The sequence below is a fragment of the Bactrocera dorsalis genome, chromosome 4 (genome assembly GCF_023373825.1).
Source record: "Bactrocera dorsalis isolate Fly_Bdor chromosome 4, ASM2337382v1, whole genome shotgun sequence".
NCBI lineage: Eukaryota > Metazoa > Arthropoda > Insecta > Diptera > Tephritidae > Bactrocera > Bactrocera dorsalis.
Genome location: NC_064306.1, coordinates 20643663 through 20665992, shown reverse-complemented (window position 1 = coordinate 20665992; position 22330 = coordinate 20643663). Strand labels below are relative to the sequence as shown.

Genomic DNA, 22330 nt, shown 5'->3' with positions numbered 1-22330 from the left:
GCTACATACTGAAAAAGATGTTCGTTGGGTTTCATAAAGTACCTCACATAAAATTTCCAATCATGTGGAGTCGACTCAGCCGGATGTTCGAAAATCCGAATTTTAGTTACATATATGGGAGATAGGTCAAGTTTTCGCCCAATTTTATCTATTTTAGATACAAAGATAAACTGTTATGCGTACAACACGTTATCTCATTTCCATTGAGATAACTCACATATTGGCCGATATATGCGGAATAAAGTCACCCGGATCTTCGAAAAACTTTATATTTGGTATATGGGAGCTCTAGGGGTTTGAACAGTTTTGGTTGGATTTGGACATGTTTTGGTTATAAAGTGGAGAACTTTAAAGGAATTTTTCGTGCAAATTTTCTTTCGTTATATCAATTTTCTTCCCGATGTGTACACTGGAAAGTAAAAGAATCAACTGGAATTTAATATTGTTTTATATGGGAAGTAGTAGGCATGTTGTAGTTCGATTTCGCCCATTTTCATACTTTGACATAAGAATAAGAAAAGAAAGAACTTTCAAGATATGTGATTCACCAAAAAATGACCGGTACCACGTGCATCGTTCAACTTTTACACCGGTTCTCATAAAGGTCTCTCATACCATCTCGCAGGTAAAATTTAATTAGTTATTGATTTATTGCGCTCTCAGTAGTTTAGCGTTTTATAGGGTGTAAGTAGGGATTATCTTCCGATTTCATCCATTTCCACACTGTCGGTAGGAGTCATTACAATATTTTCGTTGTGTAAATTTAGCTGGAGCTGTCGTCCTTACTTTTTTGGCAAGAACAAGCATTCCAAGTTTCATCAAGATATCTTAATTCTTTCTCAAGTTAGCTTGCACAGACAGAAAGTCATCCGGATTTCAACTCGTTTATACTGTACATATGTATATGTATCTATATCTATCTCGATTAGTTTTAGCTGATACAAACAACTGTTAGGTGAACAAAACTTTTATACTCGGTAGCAACAATCTGCAAGAGTATAAAAATTATTGTTGTTTACGGTTCAAATGGATCGCATACATATACTGAAAAATACCTACAAGGACAGTAGCTTTCCACGGCATGTTCTTTGAACATTGAAATAGCAATCAAGTTAAGCCATCTCTCTCAAATCGCACGAATATAGAAATTAATTCAAATGATAATTCAATTATTTTTTAATACATTATTTGCAATCCTGATGAATAATAACCTCATCTTCCTGCCAGTCAACAATTCTACTTTTTTTTATTAAAAAATGTGTAAGTAAACAATAATAATAATGATGAAATAAAATACATGTGATTGTATCTATAAATATGGATCCCATCCAGGGTATAGACGACAAAGATTTTGTTTGGAAATAGCATCATTTATTAACCTTTGCACTTGAATATCAGTATTGACGGTACCTGTGATGCTACTTAACCTTCCTTCCAACTTATGCTGTACACATAAAAGAGCACGTTGTGCAGTTAAATTTTTCTCATCATCTATAAAAAAAAGGTTTATTCAACCATTTAAGTGGAAATAAAACTCAACACTCATAAAATTGTACCTTTAGATCCAGCGGGTGTTGGCACTACATTCCAAATATATAGCGGATCATATAGTAAAACTTCAAGAATTGTAATTATTACGGAATGATTTTTTCGCAAAACTTCCAATGTTGATTGGCATGCTTTCTTAAATACCCCACCTGTTTCACAAATGCCCATTGGCGCAATCATATCTCTGGTTAGACGAAATGGTACGGTTTCTGGGGTTGGCATTATTTTTCCTTGCTCAAAAGCAATTCCTGCAACCAATTAAATACATGTTTAACAAATTTTCTAAGTTATTGCTCGCAATTTTCAATACCGAAATCGATATGAATTACTTCAGCAGATTTCTCATCAATCAGTATATTCTGAGTATGTCGATCGCCTAGACCCACAACAAAGCCAACCATAGAATTCACAGCCACACTATATTTAAAATATATAAAAATGAGTACATTTATAATTTTATTATCAACAATAAGTTACCTGTTGGTGTAAGCTAGGCGTCGTTCAAACCAAATTCCTGGAACTACAAATTTTTCCATCAGAAAATAATGGAAAACGGGCTTTATTTGTGCGCATATTTGCTCGTAAATTGACAGTCGCTTTTGTATGTCGGATTTAAGATGTTGCTGAACACAAATAAAGAAGGCATAAATATTAAAATATTAATCAGTTACAAAAAAGGAGAAATTATTTATGTAAACTTATGTAACTTGTACATTACTGAAAAAACTCTTACCATAGATATTTGACGGCACTTATAGGGTGTGATATCAGCAGGCCGATATTTCCGATGTGCGCCAGCCTTGTCGCTTCCACTACCCAAATACACACCGATCGGTACAGTACTTTCACACCACTCTAATATTCCACTTCTCCTTGAGAGCGGTACAACTTTATAAGTGCGAATATTAATTTTCCGTTTACTCGTTTTCGGATCGTGGGACAATAGTGTGTTCATTAGGGAAAAATATTGCTGCATTACAGCATCTTGACGTAAATCATCTCGACCTTTTAAAAGTTGAGGCCGTGATTTTCCATCAGAACATAAACAGTTGAGTTTTTTTGGAGCGTTTATCCCTCCTACTAGTGACACGCTTTCTTCCCACCGTACGATACCTAAAATATATATGAAAATACCATAAGACGGATTTGATACATGATAGCATTAAGGTTTGTTTCGTCGAAAAAAGACCTTTTTTCATGAATTTTTTTGGAAAAATTTTGCTGTAGGTTTATTTTATTTATTATAACAATTGAAGGATACTCGAAAAATAGCGAGGAATAACGGATTTATCGTTGATCTCTAAAGGCACCTCGAAAAGAAGTTTTTGTGCGGTGACCAGCCTACAGCATCACCGGATCATCTGAGACCAAAAAATCAAAATGCTTTCTTTATTTTATTAGTTTATCTTTCAATTGACGTCGAGTTTTTGAAGTTATACTTCTTATACGAGTTCGGAAGAGGTTGCGATAGATTCAGGTTGCGCAACCTTGTCTGGAAAGATGTTCGAGTAGCAAGGGAAGCGGTGACAATCGGCGATCGTTTCTTTCGGCACAGCTCGGCTTTTCTACCAACAACACAATGTTGCCATACTGATGCTGTTGTTGTTCTTGTAGAACCATGTTTCGATTTTTGGTTGGTGACATATTCACATGTGTGCGCATATGTATGTTTGTATGCTTTTGCATTATTGAGGTTATACTTCTTTTTCTTTCGTTTGTCTTTCATTTCTGCGAATTCTCATTTTGTGTAACTTTTGGTTGAAATACTCTGAGTTGGCCGTTGAAAAATTAAGGCCATACTTTACAGAATCATTTCTGTAGTTAGTCTTCATTTACATTTTTTGGAAATCGACCCGCGATGACGAGGTATATCGTTTTATCTGACATCGTGAGGTTTATATGAACTTCATTTCTAATTTTGTCTTGTGGCATATTAGAAATGATGTTTCTTCGTAAATCGCTCACTTACAAAGGATAAAACGACTTCTGAGTGGTGATTTTAATGAACAAATTCCAAGGTTTTACACAAAAATAATGCAGTCAATAAGTACAGTACGCTTATGTATGCTTGCGCATTATTTTTCTTTCGTTTGTCTTTCATTTCTGCAAATTCTCAACTATTTTGTGTGACTTTTGGTTGAAATACTCTGCGTTGGCCGTTGAAAAGTTAAGACTATACTTCTCAGTATCATTTATTCCTTTCATTTCTTCAAAAAAAATTAATGACCTTTAGAAATATGCATATTTGCATTATTTCGTTGTCATTTCCATATTCGTAGCAATAGAATTTCTATGGCATAAGTAAAGTAATGGCCGCCGATTGTCACCCCTTGCCGCTGTAGCAGCTTCGCCTACAAACATGCTTAGCTTTTGCCATCGTCGCGAAAAGACGACTTGTTGGCAAAGGCATGCTCGGGGAGATGTTACGGCCTCTGTTTTTATAAATGAAGCGAGATCGCTTGTGGAATTTGCGCCTGCGTTCATGGATGAAATCGTTTTTGTTGTAAAATTTACTACACTTGTTCTTCGCCAATTTGGCTGCCATATTGACTTGTGAAGATCAATTTTTTGTTGGTGACATATTCATATGTGTACGCATATGTATGTTTGTATGCTTGTGCATTATTTGTTCGGCAATGTATGCAAATATATGTACATATATATGAATGTATGAAAATGCAAGTCAATGCGCGCACATGTAATAAGTATATTGATAAGTGATGAAAATATGATTTCAATTTCTGAATGCGCACATGCGTATACATACACTCATATGAGCATGTGCAGATACACAAGATAGGATAGAAGATGTATGCCTACAAATAAATATTTTTCTTACTAATAGAAATTAAATTTATCACAGCAATATTATGTATATAAGCAAAAAAATTAAAAATTTATTCTGTCGAGATTCGAACCTGTGTTAGCATCTTGACTTTCCAAGCGCTTACCACCAACACCACCATTGACGCTTAGGTTGCGCTGACTTAAGTATGGTTTGGTTATGCATGTAAGAAACATACGATGGTTCTAATAATTTTGTTTAAGTATAGAAATATGCTTTTGTAGAACATTTGCTTTCGCAAACATACAGACAAATGTGCAAACGACATAATAATTAAAATTTTTGGAAAAACGTCATTCGAGAGCTATATAAATGTAGAATATTTGTACAAAATTTCAAAACGATCGATGCGGTAGTTTTTTCTGTAGGCTGGTCACCGACTTTAAAAATGACATATTTGGGAAAATCGATTCAAAGTTTTGTACACTCAGCGCAGGTAGCTGGAAGGCACGCAACCTAAGTTAGAGGTACCGTTATTCAACCTGCTGTAACTTCGTTAGTTTTTCTCCGAATGACCTAAAACTTTAACACAATATTCTTGAGATGTTGATGGTTCAGAAAAAAATATCTATGTATAAAAAAACATATTTGACATAAGGTTTATTAGAAAAATGAAAATCCTTATATGAGCTGGCTGTAATATCGACCCGATTGTACTTATTTTTGCCAATACTACGTACTATTAATTTCCAAATACTAATAAAATGTTCCCTAAGTAGCATTAAGGTACGCACCATAACCAATCATATGGAGTAAAGTCAGCCAGATGCTCGAAAATTCTGATATTAGTTATATGGGTGCTAGATCAAATTTTCGGCCAATTTAATCCATTTTAAGCACAAAGATAAACTGTAAAACTTATTTTCTTTTAGATAACTCACATGTTGGCCGATATGTGCTGAATAACGTCACCTGAAAGTTAGGAAATAGTTGTATTGAATATACATATGTGAGTTAAGGGAAGTATTGACCCGATTCAACCCATTTTCCACATATTCTCATTGAAGAGTTATCGCTGAATTTCAATTATACTCGTATATCTCATACATCGAACGATATCTACGGTAAAAAGTCAACTCTAGGTACTAGGGTCCAAATATTCGGTACCCAGTGCCTTGAACCGTTCTTTTATTTGAATTTTTATTTTGTTCGTCATGAGGCGGTATACCCCTAAAGACATTAGAGGAGTAAAATTTTATGTCTCTGGCGTATTTAGTTATTATTTTATCGAACTTTTACCAGTTTTAACCGTTATAAGGTTGTTATAGGATTTATCTTATGCGAATTAGCGTTTCGAACAGCTGAACGATATGTACGTTAAACCTATTAGAAGGCTTGGCATCGCCCACTTTTTCCAAATTTTTAGCCCACAGGTGCCTCTTGCTATTAAAATTCTTTTTACCACATTACAGTTCTATAGCTTAATTAAGTGCTTAGTTATTGCACTTGATAGGTTTTCTTGAACGGACAGACAAACAGTCCTTTCGGGTTTGAGCTCGGCTCATCATCCTGATTATTGATGTATATATAACCCTATATCTAACTCGATCAAATTTAGGTGACACAACCGCTAGGTTAACAAAAAAAGTAAAAAAGTTACTTTGGAATAATTATACTTACTTATTATTGTGTAAGCCTTATTAGGTAATACTGGAAGTTCAATTGTCGGGCAATGAACAGCGTCTAAGCATTTCATTCTTTTTAATTTGTCACATAACTCCATAGTAGAACTCTTTCCACAATCAGCATCTGCGAACTTAATTAAAGCTGAAACAAAATCAATTAATTATTTATAATTTACTGGGTGTAACGGTTTTAACATCTTACGCACCAGGAAATATCATTGCCAACTGTTTTGCAGATTGTGCATTTGACGAGTTTCGCCCCTTTGTAATTATTTCGGCAGCAATAGTCGAACGACTATTGCTTGATTTTCCGCCTGTATCATCAAAAATTAACGGATACAACTGATAAAGTGTGTGATGTGGATGATCTTGTACGCAGTTAACTAATATTTCTTTAATGATTGTAATAAAATCCACTTGTTTCGTATTTAATCTAGCAGTAATCTGATTCAAAGCGCAAATAAACTTATAGGAAGGAATTATGTTCACATTATCCTTTATTTCTTTATATAATGCTTCATCTTGCTTATTGGCAAACCACAATGCTATTATCCTGTATATTGCAGCATCAGAAAATCCAGAATCAATTTGACAAAATTTCATATAATTCTTAACAGCAATACACAAGTTATTTGTGCGTTTCTCCTCAATAAATTTTATCTCCGTTTCATCCAAATTTGCATACTTTTTCATTATGATTACACCATGGTTAATATCACGATCTCTGTGTTGTCGACCAATTGAATCCGCTGTTTGTCTGTTTTGTTGAATGATTTGACATTTCAGTTTAAATTCATCAGAATTGATGTACGCATTCGACTACAAACAAATTAATTGTAATTGTGAAATCAGTGGAACTGAGGCAGACATATACATTTACATTGACTGGGTTTCCACTCGAACTCTTTTGTCGCTCATTATCGGAAAACTCTCTTTTTGCGTTGTCAATTTTGACTGTTGGACAATTTTTCGTAGGCGTAGACAAAAATATTTTTGATCAGCTAATCTTTGCCCTTATTTCCTTCCCTTTTTCAAATATTTCTAATATATTACACATATTTGAAAAATTGCGAGGATATAAATATTCATATGAAATCAAGTGCCGTTGTTGTCCACTCCAACGGATCCGAATTTTTATCGGGGCACGGACTACCAACTCGTCACCCTGCCTCGAAATTACTTTAGAAACGTTTTCCGCCACCACAACAACAACACGAGCGCCACAGTCTCTTCGTATTGCCTCGATGTCCCCTTGCCAATTTAAAAAAAAAAAAACGTTTTGGGCGACAAAAGAGTCCTCGTGTGGACAAAGTCATACTTGAACATATTCACGATCGGCATATTTCGCTATTAATTCGTATGCTTCTTTTTGGTTTTCCTTTTCAAATTCAGCTGATTTTAGATGTCCTAAATATAAAAAACTTAATTCCTCATTATCACTGTGTTTTTGAGATTTTAATATCTTCTCCAGGTAAAGCATAGATCTATTAAACATTTTCTCTAGAACGTATTCAAAACTTTGCGAATTAGTCTCCAAGAGAAATTCTCCGTACATTCGCAGAGCACGTGCTTGTTGTGGGCAAGCGCCCAGTTCTTTGTGCGTTAATATGTGCTTTAACAATGATTCAGTTATTTCTATACTTCCGCATCGAAAAGAAATTTCTGCATCTTCAAGTAATAAATTAATCTGCAATAATTAATTTAATTTAGAAATATTGATTATTTGCTGTCAGTGTTTTTTAATGTCGTTATTTTGTTGAAATATCTACCTTAACGTATTCGTTTGTGATATCTGCCTCTCTAAGGGCTAATATATTACGTTTCGCCAAATTAATTTCACCCGATTTTTGGCATTCTTTAATGATATTTAGCAAACCAGTTTCGATCGGGCTATACTATATTAAAACAAGTGTATAAAATAAAGATGTATAAATCCGTGTTCCCATATGATTATACTTACTTTGAAAAAATCAAGTATCCTTCTTTGCCCACGGACTCCAGCTGTGTTAAACAGAGTTATCTGGTGCGACAGTATAAGTTCTTTGCAATAAAAGTTTCCGTATTTTAAATTATTTTGCAATTGCCACTTTGAAAATATCGATTTAATATCTACATCAGAAATAAACTGGACCTATAATTTATAGTTATATTGTCAGCAAATTTGATCACCACACTTTTAATTAATGAAATGAAATTACTTGACAAAAATCCTCAGTCTGCTGAAGTATGTGCAACCATGTTAGATATTTGTAAACACTTTGGAGACATTCGGTGCTTATTCCCATCAAATTGTAAATTACGCATTGTCGGGCGTTTGCGATGGCCGCTAAACAATTGTGCTGTTCACGATTATATAGACATTTTAAAGCATTGAAGTGATGCTTCTTAAATTCCGATTCGGGATCATTTTCCATATTTACTTTCAAATGCCCTTCTACGGGGGTATCCCATTGACATAATCTCCAACATACTTCATAGTCGACTGAATTAGCAGTGTCTTTATTGCCCAGATCATCGAGACATAAAATACCGTTTCGTTTTAATGCTGTAGTACAAAGTGTATTAGACGATGTATTCTTAAATGAGTTTTGAAGTATCATTTCGGACCAGTCGTTGTTTAAATTAAGAAATTCCAAACGAGAATTTAAAGGCGAAAGAAACCCAGATATGGCATCGTAACAACCAATGGATTTATAAGCCTAGAAATAAACAATTTATATTATAGTTCATCAATTAAATATATATTTTACATATTATTCGACTTATATTTTCACTACGTAATATTATTAATGAATATCACCTTTATTGCTACTTCCTGAAATGATGGATTTTTTAAATACTCTTCTACTTTGGACTGTTTCTCATTAGATGCACTCTCTGACAATGCCCATAATTCAGTATACATAATTGTCATAAAGAACGCCTGGCAGTGGTTACTAGCTTTAGCAACAAACAGCAAATTCATTGGCACAGAACTGAAATTGGAAGACCCGTTTAAAAAAAAAATGTTATAAAAATCTTTAAAATAATTTACCACTCATTATTTAAACGAATGCATTCACATATTTTTAGAAATATTTGTATTATTCGCTTGTCTTTATAAATCTCTTGAGCTCCAATCTGATCACTTTCGCCCTTTACAAGAACCATATTCAACGTTTTGAAATAATGAGTGAGCATTGACATAATACTATCTATATGTCGCCCTTTATTGGACATTAAAAGCGTAATAAAAGGCAAAAGTATTTCATTCGCCACATACATATCTCGTGAAGCCAAGTTACAGAGTGCTGTCCAACCGCAGCTTTTAAGCACTTTACTAACAAACACACAGATCCATGTCTCATACTCTAGTGTCTCTGTCGAATTTAAAATACATAACCAATCCACAGGTTCGATGACAAAACTTGGATCCCAATCTTGATTTGCCTTCTTATCGCTTTGAAAAATTGCCAAATACGGGTACAGTTCTGGTTTCAAAATTATTTGAATTATCAACCTTGAAATGGAAAGTTTCAACAGTTACGTACCTATAATAGATTTTGCGCATTTCGAATCAATTAACTCAGTTGATACTCTAAACAATGCTTCGTAGGTAATTGTATTGAACTGCATCAATATTTTGTCCAATACTTTTGCAAGGTTTATCGAAAAGAGTTCGTTGCCGTCCACTGAACTTGTGATCTAAAAGGAATATAAGATATTTAACACACACGTTAATTATTTTTAATATACTTAAAATAAGATCAATTGCAAGAATGAAGTTAAAGACCTGCCACTTGACTAAATATCTGAATTATTTATATAAATTCTGTCTTTCATTAAAATTTCAAGGTCAATAGCTGTATTGTAATCCTAAAATCTAAGCGTTATTCTATTAAGCATACGAGTCTACCGACAAAATCATTTTTTCTGTGTATACTTACGTTGTCATAAAAGGATGAATTCTTTTCAAAATAAAAAGAAGTATTTGCTATTTCAAGGGAGCCAATTTCCCCAAGACATTTCGCTGCCTCCAGGCGTAAATATATATTGTGAGCGTTACAGACCACTTCCAATAATCGACGGATCAAATCACAAAAGGTATGATCATTTGTGCATATATTATCTTTAAATTTGGTTATCTAAAAAAATTTAACATAATCATTTAAGAAATACTACAAATAAAAAAGTTTCAAAACTTGCATATTTTCTTAATGTTCCTAAAGTGTCGTTACTGCATTTTTGGATTAAAATTGAGGATTCCAAAATATCCAGCAAATCTCTAATATTGTTGGGAGATGCAGATTTTTTGCTTTGGATTTCACATAGTTCCATAAAATTCTCTGAAGCCGGTAGTTGAGTGAAAATCATAGTATTCTCGCCAAAATCGGTAATTAAATGATGTAATAATTTCAAAGATAATTTTGATTTTTCAAAGGAATCATTTTCAGCGATGGCTACCAAGCATTTTGTTATCACATTCAAGTGATTACTAATCACTTCTTTACCTCCACCAATTGATATAAAAGACTTTTGGAAAAGGCATTGCAAAAAAAGAAGTCCCATCATTTGTAACTCGGGGTATTGAACTGCAATAAACAATTTAGTCTGTTATAAAAATATAAAATTTTCCTTTTACCTGTTTGAAAACATTGAGATAAAAATAAAATCGTATCACGAAAAAAATACTCAGCAATATTTTTCTCTCTTGTCGAAGTAATATGTGTTGGAATCGAATCAATAATCATATCAACTGCTGTGCAATATTTATAAAAGCAGGAACTTCTCTCATTAGAAAATATACAAGCGAATACATCTGCTTTAAGAGCACCAAGAACCTTTAAAAACTGAAGGGGATGACTACAAAGTGGAGAAAACAACGTTTTTGTTTCGTCTTCATCAATCTACAAGAAAAAGAAATTAGTCAAAATGTGCATACATATGTATATAACTTGAGAGTTTAAAAGTAAGGAAGGCATAAGTTCTGGTGTAACCGAATGTTATATACTCCCGCAATATGCAAGGATTTAAGCCGAAGAAATACTTTCGGGTGCTTGATTATGACTGGATTTCAATCATATTTGATATACATATATGAGGATAGCATTAACCAGAGGATCGATGTGCCTACACAATTTTAAGAATATAATGTGCACTTGTGACACAATATAGCGAAAGATCGACATATTCGGCATAAGTCTACTAAAATAACATATGGAAACTGGACTAATTTGTGAACCGATTTCACAAATTTTTGGCATTAACTACAGTATATCCAATATTATATGTTCAATTAAATTAAAATATCATACATATTGACCAATATATGCGGTAAAAAGTCAAGGGAAATTAAAATCTCCTATATTAACTATATGGGGTATTAGTTTTTGGCATCACAATCGAAGATCAGATAGATAGTATTATTCACTAGATTTCGTTAAAATGCCGCGCCCATCGTTTTATTTTTACACCGATTCCTATGAAGGCCCTCCGTACTATGCTGCATGTGAAATTTAATGCTTCTCACATATTTATTTAGTGAGTTATAGCTCTTTAAGTAGTTTAAATATAATTGTTATATAGGGAATGAGCATGATCATCACCTAATTTTATCCGTTTTCGCACTATCTGAGGAGTTAGGGTGGGATTTGGTCCAAGAAAGTTTGGTTGACACAGTGGTTTGTAAGATACATTAGCTATAATATATATACTGGTTTTTAACGTCATTTTGTAGACGAAGCAACCTCCCTCATGAACACTCGTATCTAAACTTACTCTATATTTACCTCGACTCTTTTTACGTAGTACTGACTAGTTTGCGGATCAACCGTTAAGCGAACAAAAGAAATGGCAACAGATGTAATGAAATTATGTAGTTTCATCATTTCATATATTTTTCATTAACGGTTTTGATTAAGTCGCGGTAATGTTTCGATTTTCTCTATCTATAATATCAAGAAGCATCCAGTATTCGTTATAAAAATTAATGTTAACTCATACGCAATGTTTTTTAATAAAAAATTGCAAATTGCGAGTATTAATGTTTCGATGTACACGAACCGGGAGCTTTCTTCTTAATGTTTATTCTTATTTATTATGAGCTTGACTTACCAAATATAATTTTAAAGATTGTTTAAGAGATTCGTAATTTAAGTGATACCAAGAAGATGTGCCATATAACGTTGGAAACTCAAAGGATGCCGCAGATAGACTATCAACTTTTAAAATGCTACAGCAAAAATATATGGGTTTCCAATGAATAATTCTTGACGGTGGTAATTTCCACCCCAATCGGTGCATATTTCCATTTAACACGTTAATATATTTCTTGTAGCTTTGGGTTTGGGACTCCGGACATAACGCCTTATGCGGCAGCATGTATGCCTCTAAAATTGGAAGTGCATTCTGGAAATTTATCAATAAATAAAAGTATTAACCCCCATGCTTTTATTTCCTTACAACATTAATTGTTATTTTAAAGTTAGGTTACCATACCAAAGTTTTAAAGTTCTACTTATTATCACTTTAAATTTGATATAATTATATATTCCATATACTCATATTTTTTAATACAAGACATATTATATCAAATACCTTTATAAGTTCCTCGTCAGTTGCGTATTTATTTAGTTTTTTTAAATCTCCATTGGGAATATATAGTAGCGTACATGCCGAAATTATTGAAATATTATCCATCATGAATTCATCTTTGTTTGAATAACAAAGGAAATACGGAAATCTAAGGAAAATTTTATAAGAATGTACATATGTATCGATCGAAAATAAATACACCAATAATAATTTACTTTGAAATAGGCCATTCTTTAGATATCCATGATGAGATTAATCCATTCATATAAGGTTTTATTAACTGGGCCTGCGAACATCCGAAGAAATAAGAGACCTGTCCAAACTCGTAGAAGTCCGCTAAAATTTTATATTATGAAATGGAGAACAATTATGCATTAACTGTATCTGTAGAGCCAAATAGATATACATACATACCTTCCGTTAATTTCCTTGCGGCATAGAAATTCCCCAATTCAATTAAGGAATTTTTCTGGTAATATGAACTGAAAGCAAAAAGAGCCACTAAGAGTTGCGTCACTACTGAGTTACGATTTTGTACCAGATCTGTTGAGGTGTCCTATAATATAAAACTATAAATAAATAATCAAATAATCCCTGCATTATTGTATCACACGTACTAATAAATTTTTCCAATTTATTGCAGAAAACAATTGTTCACACATATTATAGTGCTCATTAATATGAAATGTTGTGGATGAACTTCTCAGCCAACCAGTATCCATTAATGAGGTTATCGTGCGAATCAATGAGAACTGAATTTGAAGCGACGGGAAAGATAAAAACTTCATCAAAGATATGCAAATGCAAATGAAACCATCTTTCATCCAAATCCCTTCACAATTTCGTGAAATCAGGCGAACACTGTCTATTAAATTGCTTGTTATTTTTACGGGATAATTTTTTTTATATGCTATTTTCAATAATGATGTTAATGCCACGAACATGTTATCCAATAGTTCATTGATTGCGTAGATATATTCGAAAATCTCTAAAATTCGATAAAATATGTGACAATAGTTTTTATTATTAAAATATATATACATATATATATTTCATATACTAGTGTACCTGGAAGCATGGCAACTAATCTCTCGATGATTTGAAGATCCATGTAATATAATCTAAAAATTAATTTTAATTTATCTACGAACCATTCGCCAATAGGTAAGTTTTCTGCTACATTGCCCCTTTTCCTCTTACAAAATATCTAAAAATCGACAATAGTTAACATATAATTAATATTTTATATGTACTATATATGTATATGTGTGTATATGCTCACATAATTAAGCTTTTACGTAGCACTAGACAAATGTACCTATAAAAGTGATCTTATTATGGAAAAAGTAAATGGAAAAATTATTTGATTAAGACTCTTTATTGCAACATGTTCATTCACATGTTTTCATATATTTGCATATACATATGTATATAAAAAATAATTTTAAATGATAAGTTTCGGCTAATATTTTTTTCTTGTTCTACCTGCATATCTGATAATTTATAAAACTTAAAACCCCTGGAGAAAAGGTTACAAGTTTAATTACAGCTTGGGTCCGTAAAAAAAATAGTTTCCTGATTAAGTAACACTAGAAAAACGGGTTTTTGTGCTTCCCCCAACGTCGTTTTTTTAGTTATAGAATAATCTTAATATATATTTCATATCAAATGTATGTAAAATCAAATATAATAATTTATTATAGACATTAAAACCTATTGAATTTTATATTTAAGAAACTACTCTAAAATTTAGAACAAATATCAACATTATTTAATAAAGGACTGTAAACTCGGGACCATTCCTCGAAATTAATTTTGAATGTTTCTGGCCTTAAAATAACAAAAACAAGAAGAGAGAGAGAGAGAGATGGAGTTATATATTTATAAAGAACAAGGCATGTTGAATTCCGTCCGCACAAGCGAGAGCTTTAGTTAAAATGAGAAATTTTTATATTTCTGAGGGTACTGTAGCTTTCTATACTTTATCTTTTTGTTTCCTACAAAGTTTTTTTTTTCGTCAAAAAAAATTTTATGTTGAAAAAGTGAATTGCAACCGATAGAAAAGTTGACCTGTGTTATTTAAATGGGATATTGAATTTTTGAATGAGCTAAGTTGCTATTGCATTTAGAACCTTTAACATTTAATTTTTAATAAAGTAAAAACATCGCATAAAAACACCTATATTCCATAATGAATTTAATTTTAGATAAAATAATGTGCTTATAATCTTTTATATATATTTGGATTCTTATGGGGTTTTTATGGAATTTTTAGTTAATGGAATCTACTAAAAGCTCATATGCTCTGAAGCAGCTTTAATTTGTCATATTATTTTTTCTATACATTGTGTTTTTCCAGCTGTCAACGACAGTTTGCACACAAATCACGTTGCATTTTAGTCCTACTTCCGTTAAAAGTTTTAAAATCCTTCTTTAGATAGCCATATCAATTTTCAAGCAAAAAACTTATATTTTCTTTATACTTTTTCTATTATTAGATCAATTTTTAATAAAAATAATCCAGTAATTTATATAATGTACATTAGGCCGTGTCGATTTGTGGGGAGGCAAAAAAAATCGCCCATTGCTCTATGAAAATCATATTTTAGGGATCAAAATAAGAAACTTTGCCGAAGGAACCACACCTCTGAAACGAATTCTGATGTCCCCCAATTTGGGTCGAACTTTTGGGTAGGGGCAAATTTTAAAATAGAATTGAAATTACCATTTCATTCTTATTACCTCTGAAAGTGAGGAGAACTAAAGCAATAACCACTATGGTATTTCAAAAAAAATAATAAGTGAAGTGACCATTCCAAATCAAAAAGTGTACAATGAATCTCCACACCGCAAGATGAAGCAACTACATCAACAACTATCGAAAACCCAATGAGTCATATACCCAAGCATGATGTTACTGTTTTTGGTGTGTCTACTGATTTGACTGATCTTAATTTACCAACCCATCTGGATATCTTGAGATATTATTTTTACATAAGCGAAAGTGCTAAAACAGAACAAAAAAAGTTTTCCCATAAATCATTCACTATTCAAGTAAAAGATAAGTTGATTGGAATTTGGGAAAAACTTGGTATGGAAATAATGCTGAAAAAAAGTGTATGCAATAAATTGAATAAATTGCTTGACAAGTATCAAGAGCAAATCAAGAGAAGAAACAACACCCAACAATTTACAGAGAACCCAATTCTGAATTGATTGGTTACGTAAGACTGGAACATGAAACCGCTGAATACAAAACAACCAAATTAAATGGTTTTTTCAACGATAAAAATATATCACTGGATACATTAATTGGAATATGCACTGACGGTGAGCCAACAAACACTGGCCCACACGGTGGAATTATACGACGATTCGAATTGCTGTTAAAAAGACCATTGCATTGGTTTGTTTGCCTTCTACACTTCAACGAACTTCGGTTTCGGCATTTGTTTGAAGCTTTGGATAAATCAACCAGCACTGGACCAAGATCGGCAACCGGAAAACTGTGCCGTCAAATCGAAACTTGTGAAACTCTTCCGGTTAGTTATTGCTATCACTCATTTATTATAATTGTCAACCATTTTTAATTATTTTATTATTATATATTTTTAGGTGATGGACGGCTTCCAGAAAATTGAGTTGCAAAATATGCCCCCTGCTCCAGAAAAAAAAGAATTTTCCACCGATTCGAAGTACCTATACGACATGGCCTATGCAATTTCTAGCGGCGTGGTTCCGGTGGATCTGGCTAACATCAAACCAGGGAAAATTGTATATTCTCGGTGGCTCACCAAGGCCGCTAGATTATTGCGATTATATGTGACAACGGAAAATCCAGATGAAAATTTAAGAATTCTGGTTGAATTTATAATTAAATGTTATGTGCCAATGTACTTCAATATCAAGTATTACAGCTCTGTCGTGTACGGCAGTGCATTATTTTTCAAGTTCATTGGTTGGTCACGATTTCTAGAACCTCGTTTACGCAAAATTGTCAATCAAGTAATTAAAGATAATTCATATTATGCGCATTCGGAAAATATCTTGTTATCAATGTTGTTTGATGATAGGAAATAAAAGCGCGACTGTGCCATCAAGAAAATTCTACGCTATCGAACCGATGTTGACGAGCCAATGGAACTTAGAGTTTATAAAAAAACAGATATAAACTTTAATTGCACAAGTTATACGGAAATGATCAATTTGATTGAACCACCATTCACGCGAAGCATTCCGTACGATACATTGAAAGAATATTTAAATCAAGATGATCCACCGTTTAATGATCCAAAAATTCCATCACACATACAAGGAACGGAACGACATGTTCAATTGCTAGCTAGCGTTTCCAAACGGGTTATACCGGAAAATGTAGAGGCTGTTATGGCGACGACATTAGAGAGCCGTGCGAAATTGCCCAAACTTGAAAGTAAAAAAGACTTCAAACAATAATTTAAGATTTAATAGATATTATTATAAATAAATAGATAAAAATAAAGAAAAAACATCGCCGTTTAGCTGCTTCTTTCATGTAAAGGCCAAAAATGGTGATTTTTTGAAATGATTGTATGGGGAACCCCCCAGGGGAGTTCCAGGGGGTGTGCCACTGGCAAGGGTGGATCGGCCGTCCAAAGTTAGTGGGGGTCGGTCACACATTTGGACTCGATTGGAACACTCTAAATGGATCAAAGTGGGATTTTTCAAAATTTGCCCCTACCCAAAAGTTCGACCCAAATTGGGGGACATCAAAATTCGTTTTAGAGGTATGGTTCCTTCGGCAAAGTCCCCCCTTAAAGCCAAGCAACCAATTTTGCCAATTTCAACCAACTCCGTGGCCTTCCGCCATCATCGGTGTCGCGACAAATTATGTCTAAATTATAATGATATTGATTGTCAAAATTGTTTTAATTGTTTTTGATTTTGTTAATATTTTAACTAAATGTGATGTTTCTAATTTTCATCAACGTTTACAATTCGTTTAAAAGCTTTTCCAAAGACAAAATATCATCAATTAACAATCGCTCGATATTGTATATAATTATTTAATATATACATACTTTTATCAGTGGAAGAAGAATGTCTAAATCATGGCGAATATTGAAAACATATCGTGATATATGATGAAACGCATCTTTTTGGTAAGTGTTACTGGCGCATAGTTCAGCCAGAATACGAAGCGATATTAAGCGAATTTCCGCCCAGTCCCTGGCCTTACTTTGTAAATGTTGGGAAGCTATAAAATTATAGAATTTTTATTGACAATAATTGCCAAACTTATAAAATTTACCGCTATGTGATAAACTTGTTCCTAAAAAGTTTATCAACTCCTCCAATGGTTGCGTTTCCAAATACTGAGTTAGTGCCACACTGGATGTAAAAGTTGTTATAAATGATTCCAAATACTGCAAAATTTCTAATAATTCTGTTCGCTCTATATTTCTTGGATCATTACTTTTTAATTGAAACTGCGGAAGATATATTAGTAAACATTTTAAAATAAGTATTTTAGAACATTATAAGTGAGAAAGTATACCTCCATATGACTAAGATAAAATCCAATGCGTTTAATTAGCGGGCACTGCGCTAAATTTTGGTTAGTAAATACTCCATAATGCAGGAATGTTTTCATTAGATCTGCCAATTTATTTAGTGATGTCATATCCGAAACGATACTAACACAAGTCGTTTGTTTTGAAATTTCTATATTCAGAGTACGCATCAGGAGTTCATAAGTATTCTGAAATAGGCAATTTCCGAGTTCTTTTGAAGAAACGGCATCTGCATCGGCCGCATTTTGGCTTGATTTTTGGGTTTTACCATGTTCCTCCAAGCACACAAATTTTATATTGTATTTGTATTGGAGCATGTTTAAATTAGTGAAATGCATTTGAATTTCATCTTCGCATAATGTTTTTGGAAATATTTGATTCTCATTTAAGAAATTTATGACCGCAATAGCGCATGTATCGTTTATAAGGGTAATATCGACGGGAGAAATATTTAGAAGCATACTTCTAGCATTTATTTTCTCGTTTACTTCATAAGCCCAAATTACAATTTTTTCAACAATGTTGGAATTTTTATCTATACCACAAATATCTGAATGTATTAAAATTTGACGAATGGTTTCAAAAGCTTCAGATCGCCTTAAAATACTATTACTAATAATAGATTGAATCAGATTGTTACTTGATTCGAACGAGAGTTTTCCGCATTTTATTAATTCTTGTAACAATATTTGTTTTTCTGTTATAATATCATTATTTTCGGAGGACTCAGATATTAAGAAATTTGTTATTTTTTTCCACGTGCTCTCACTATAACTTATGTAAATTTTGTCGTTAATTGACGACATATAGTCTTCGAATTTTAAGATCGCAAATAGACTCCGTCGTATACTACGCCAAATCACCGCATTTGCCGAAATATTTAACACGTTTGAAATAAATTGAAGCAGTTCTTGATAATTTGATACGTTTATAATATTTCTTTGATTACTAAGGAGGGCAGCCATTATTGCAAACCTAAAATTATTTAAATGTGAGTAATTTATTTAATATTTTGATAATCTAACTGAATAATATACAAAATTTAGAAAGTAAAGTGAGAGATACAAAGTTTTTGGTTATAATCTCATCCAGATTCACATCTAAATAAATTAACTGTGTTTTATATCTTTATAACTTGTTAGAATCGAATTGGAAGGTTGTACTAACTATTTAAAACATACGTAATTCTAAATCTAGCAATCTAAAAGTACATATGTATTATACAAACAATATATATATATTCAGCGACAGCGACCTAATGAATTACGATCATTTGCAATACCTCAAAATACTAGTAGATACTGCAAGAGTAGTCAAAGTTTGATTCCCATCCTAATATGAGGAAAACGTGATGTGAGCATCGTCAGAAAAGTTCAAAAAAAATTGTACAAACCCTGATCGCTTATTTGTTCTAATTTTAACTTATTTGTGAAAAGTATCATCGCATTATTTAATATACTTAAAATAACTAATATATATAAATGAATTAAAATCCTTCTTTTCTTAAAATCCTTTTTAATTATTTCTTTTAAATTCCTTTTTTAATTATATGTTTTCATATTTGCAATCAATTCAACTTAGACATTTAGTTCTACAAACAAAAAACATGAACTACTGATTTGATTTCTGCCGACGAGAGGCTTAATAAACTGTATATACAAACAAAATTAGAATACTTTTATATATTTGACATGCAATACGTACCAAGTTTCATTAATAGTATTGTCATTCTGAATAAGCCTCAACACAATATCTAAATTGTCCGAAACTTTTGAAACTTTTTTCAAAGGTTCATCCAACTTCGCATGGTCGGTATTAGAATTAATATGCCAAAATATCTACGAATACAAGAACAAAGTTAAACAAACTTAAATTTGTATACATAAAACATACCACATATACAATATCACTGGCCATTTCAATGAAGTTCTCCATATATTTTTCACGCCCACATTGATTTGCCCTTTGAATTGTTGTCCTTCTTTCTCTTATTTCCAATTCTACTATAGATTTTAATTTGTTCAGAGTCTTCGGCCAACTATCTTTAATTTTAATTTTCAACGTTTTAAAACTACCATTATTAATATTTGGGTATATGGCATGTACAGATAAGTATACTGATATGCAAAATTTTTCCTAAAAACCAAATATCATAAGTGAACATATTAACAATTATAAAGATCGCGATAATTATAATCATTTACTTTAACTTCTGGCTTCAATTGTAAATTATACATATCACACAAAACTGGTAATACATCCTGTAGGGACTCGCAAATCGTATGATGATAATCTATAGATAACTGAGGAATAAAAGGACAACAAAATAACAATTCGAAAAATGTTATCGAAATATTTTTAATTACCTGTGAAATAAAAAAATAATATAATTTGATAACATCTGACTTTTTGCGATCATCATTGGCTTTTCGTGCAAAAGGCATTATTTCTGGAAAGTAATCTACAATTTCGTCTTGTATATGTACATGTTGAACGGCTAATTCGATAGTTTTAACTATGCAGGAGAGTACTTCAAAATGAAGAATCTCATCGCCAGGAATTGTTATTTCAAACAAATTCGAAAGAATATCTGATGTAAGGAATATTAACATTTGTAAGGTCTATAAGATAATTCACTTACTGCTGTATTCATCAACTTTCAATTCCCGAACATATAAAGGACATTTATATATTCCACGTTCCACAATCTGAATGAACAAGCTACCAAAAATTTTTACTGCACTTGTAGTGCTAAATCCACTACAAAATGCCTGATAAATTAAAGATTTTGATAGAAAGTTATTTTCATCTATAAAAAAAAAAAAACAATTAATTTAAGAATTATTGTAACATAAATTTAAAAAACTTACTTTCCAAATTGTAATCAATTATTTTATGAATAACTGAACGATAAATATGATTTTTGTTGAGCATTGCTTGAATGCTTTTTTGGTCTGTTAACTCCACAACTTTAGAAGCATGCTAAAAAAAAATCTATGAAATTAAAGCTGTATGAGTACGTCTATACAAACCTTTAGAACACCATCAATAGCACTGGAAAATATTTCATTCAGAGTAAAGTCTTCTTTGTGTTTACCACGGAGTCTTTGGATCAGGTCATCCTTGGAATTCACCAAAATTATCTCCAGGCGTTCCATTGCTTTGTTTCTAGTAGTTGTTTTGTCAGAACGTAGTTCTGGACATAAAGCCGCTATTTGCTGCAGTTGAGAGGACATATTTGTTTTACAAAACTATGTCGAATTGTCTCCAACAAATTTATAATGTTTTTTTAAATTTCCAAGATTCCTTGTAGCAATTCGCGCCTGTTTAAAAATAAGTGGATAACGAAAGTAACATCTGTAATAAAAGCTTTATCTTTCTCAGAGCACAAGCAACGTTACCAGATTATGTTTTGCGCAACGAAATATGTGAAAGCTTTCAAAACGGCGTAAACTTTTGGGTTTTCTTATGCTGAATCAGAACGAGTACGTTTATTCAGAAGCGGAGAAGTATGCAACTGACAACTGAGTTAAATGTATGATTTTAACTGAGGCAATTCAAATGCCAAAAGGCAAAATTATAATAGAATACCAAAATCTATTGGGCAAACAAAAATCTTAGAATTATGTGGCGAAATAATTGACGGTTGTAAATAATAGTTGATCTATGTTTACTTGCGCAACGCATTTGTTTTAGCGTATCTTTACGTTACGTAGGCCACTCCATTCGCATAATTTTCCGTCATTGGCGTTTAAATAGCCCTACGTGTTATGCGTGGAACACAAAGCCACGACAAGCGACAGGCAGCATTTGACAAACGTTAATTACACACGATCTTATGAGGACAGTTATTTAGACCACAGCACGACTGCACAGCAGCAGGATTGCTACGTATATGGGCCAGTTGAATGAGTTGTACCAACTGATTGGATGAACATCAAATTTTTTTGATATTTTGTCAAGTTGGTTTTGTTAGTTGGATAGTTTTTGGGTTGGTCGTGCGATTTCAAACGGTTTCGCCATTTTATTTCGGCTGTCATATATAATAAGTAAAGCAACAACTTCCGAAATCAGGTTTAAGCAAGGAAGTGAATATTCAAAATGAAGTTGGCCATAAAATTGTGTTAAAAGTTGTGTCGTATCTAGCGACAAGGGCAATTTCTAGCCCAACTCAATCAACCAACTAA

General features: G+C 32.5%; 1 protein-coding gene and 1 non-coding gene across 4 annotated transcripts; one reads left to right on the top strand and one right to left on the bottom strand.

Annotated features, from left to right (window-relative positions):
• Positions 1-1221: 1221 nt before the first annotated feature.
• On the bottom strand, positions 1222-21879 carry LOC105233045 (serine/threonine-protein kinase ATM). Of its 3 annotated transcripts, XM_029553314.2 has the most exons (34): positions 21545-21879; positions 21176-21466; positions 21014-21125; positions 20785-20952; positions 20510-20733; positions 20348-20446; positions 20037-20279; positions 19848-19981; positions 18128-19118; positions 17882-18059; positions 17652-17827; positions 13660-13798; positions 13209-13579; positions 13006-13147; positions 12807-12927; positions 12595-12739; positions 12112-12405; positions 10640-10904; positions 10204-10589; positions 9945-10142; positions 9549-9702; positions 9053-9488; positions 8819-8993; positions 8217-8717; positions 7979-8149; positions 7788-7913; positions 7337-7705; positions 6225-6837; positions 6014-6160; positions 2282-2661; positions 2026-2171; positions 1859-1965; positions 1557-1796; positions 1222-1491 (listed from the first exon to the last, which is right to left on the bottom strand). In XM_029553314.2, the coding sequence occupies exons 2-34, from the start codon at positions 21377-21379 to the stop codon at positions 1310-1312; spliced, it is 8337 nt and encodes a 2778-aa protein (XP_029409174.2). In that variant the 5' UTR covers positions 21380-21466; positions 21545-21879; the 3' UTR covers positions 1222-1309. The 3 variants fall into 3 exon arrangements, with proteins under 3 accessions (XP_029409174.2, XP_011213290.2, XP_049310758.1); XM_011214988.4 differs by lacking the exon at positions 21545-21879 and having other exon boundaries at positions 21176-21523; XM_049454801.1 differs by lacking the exons at positions 1222-1491; positions 1557-1796; positions 1859-1965; ... (1 more) ...; positions 2282-2661; positions 21545-21879 and adding an exon at positions 4417-5305 and having other exon boundaries at positions 21176-21523.
• LOC125778538 (small nucleolar RNA U3) lies at positions 3339-3543 on the top strand. Its single transcript, XR_007422776.1, has one exon. It is a non-coding gene; the product is annotated as a small nucleolar RNA U3 (small nucleolar RNA).
• Positions 21880-22330: the final 451 nt, after the last annotated feature.

Excerpts from the sequence above, each read along its gene's own strand:
- LOC105233045 (XM_029553314.2), bottom strand. The coding sequence starts at position 21,379 with ATGTCCTCTCAACTGCAGCAAATAGCGGCTTTATGTCCAGAACTACGT. Across the intron at positions 12,740-12,806 it reads AAAGAATGGCCTATTTCAAA|ATTTCCGTATTTCCTTTGTT; the intron begins GTAAATTATTAT and ends AATTTTCCTTAG. Across the intron at positions 10,143-10,203 it reads TAGGAACATTAAGAAAATAT|ATAACCAAATTTAAAGATAA; the intron begins GCAAGTTTTGAA and ends AAATTTTTTTAG.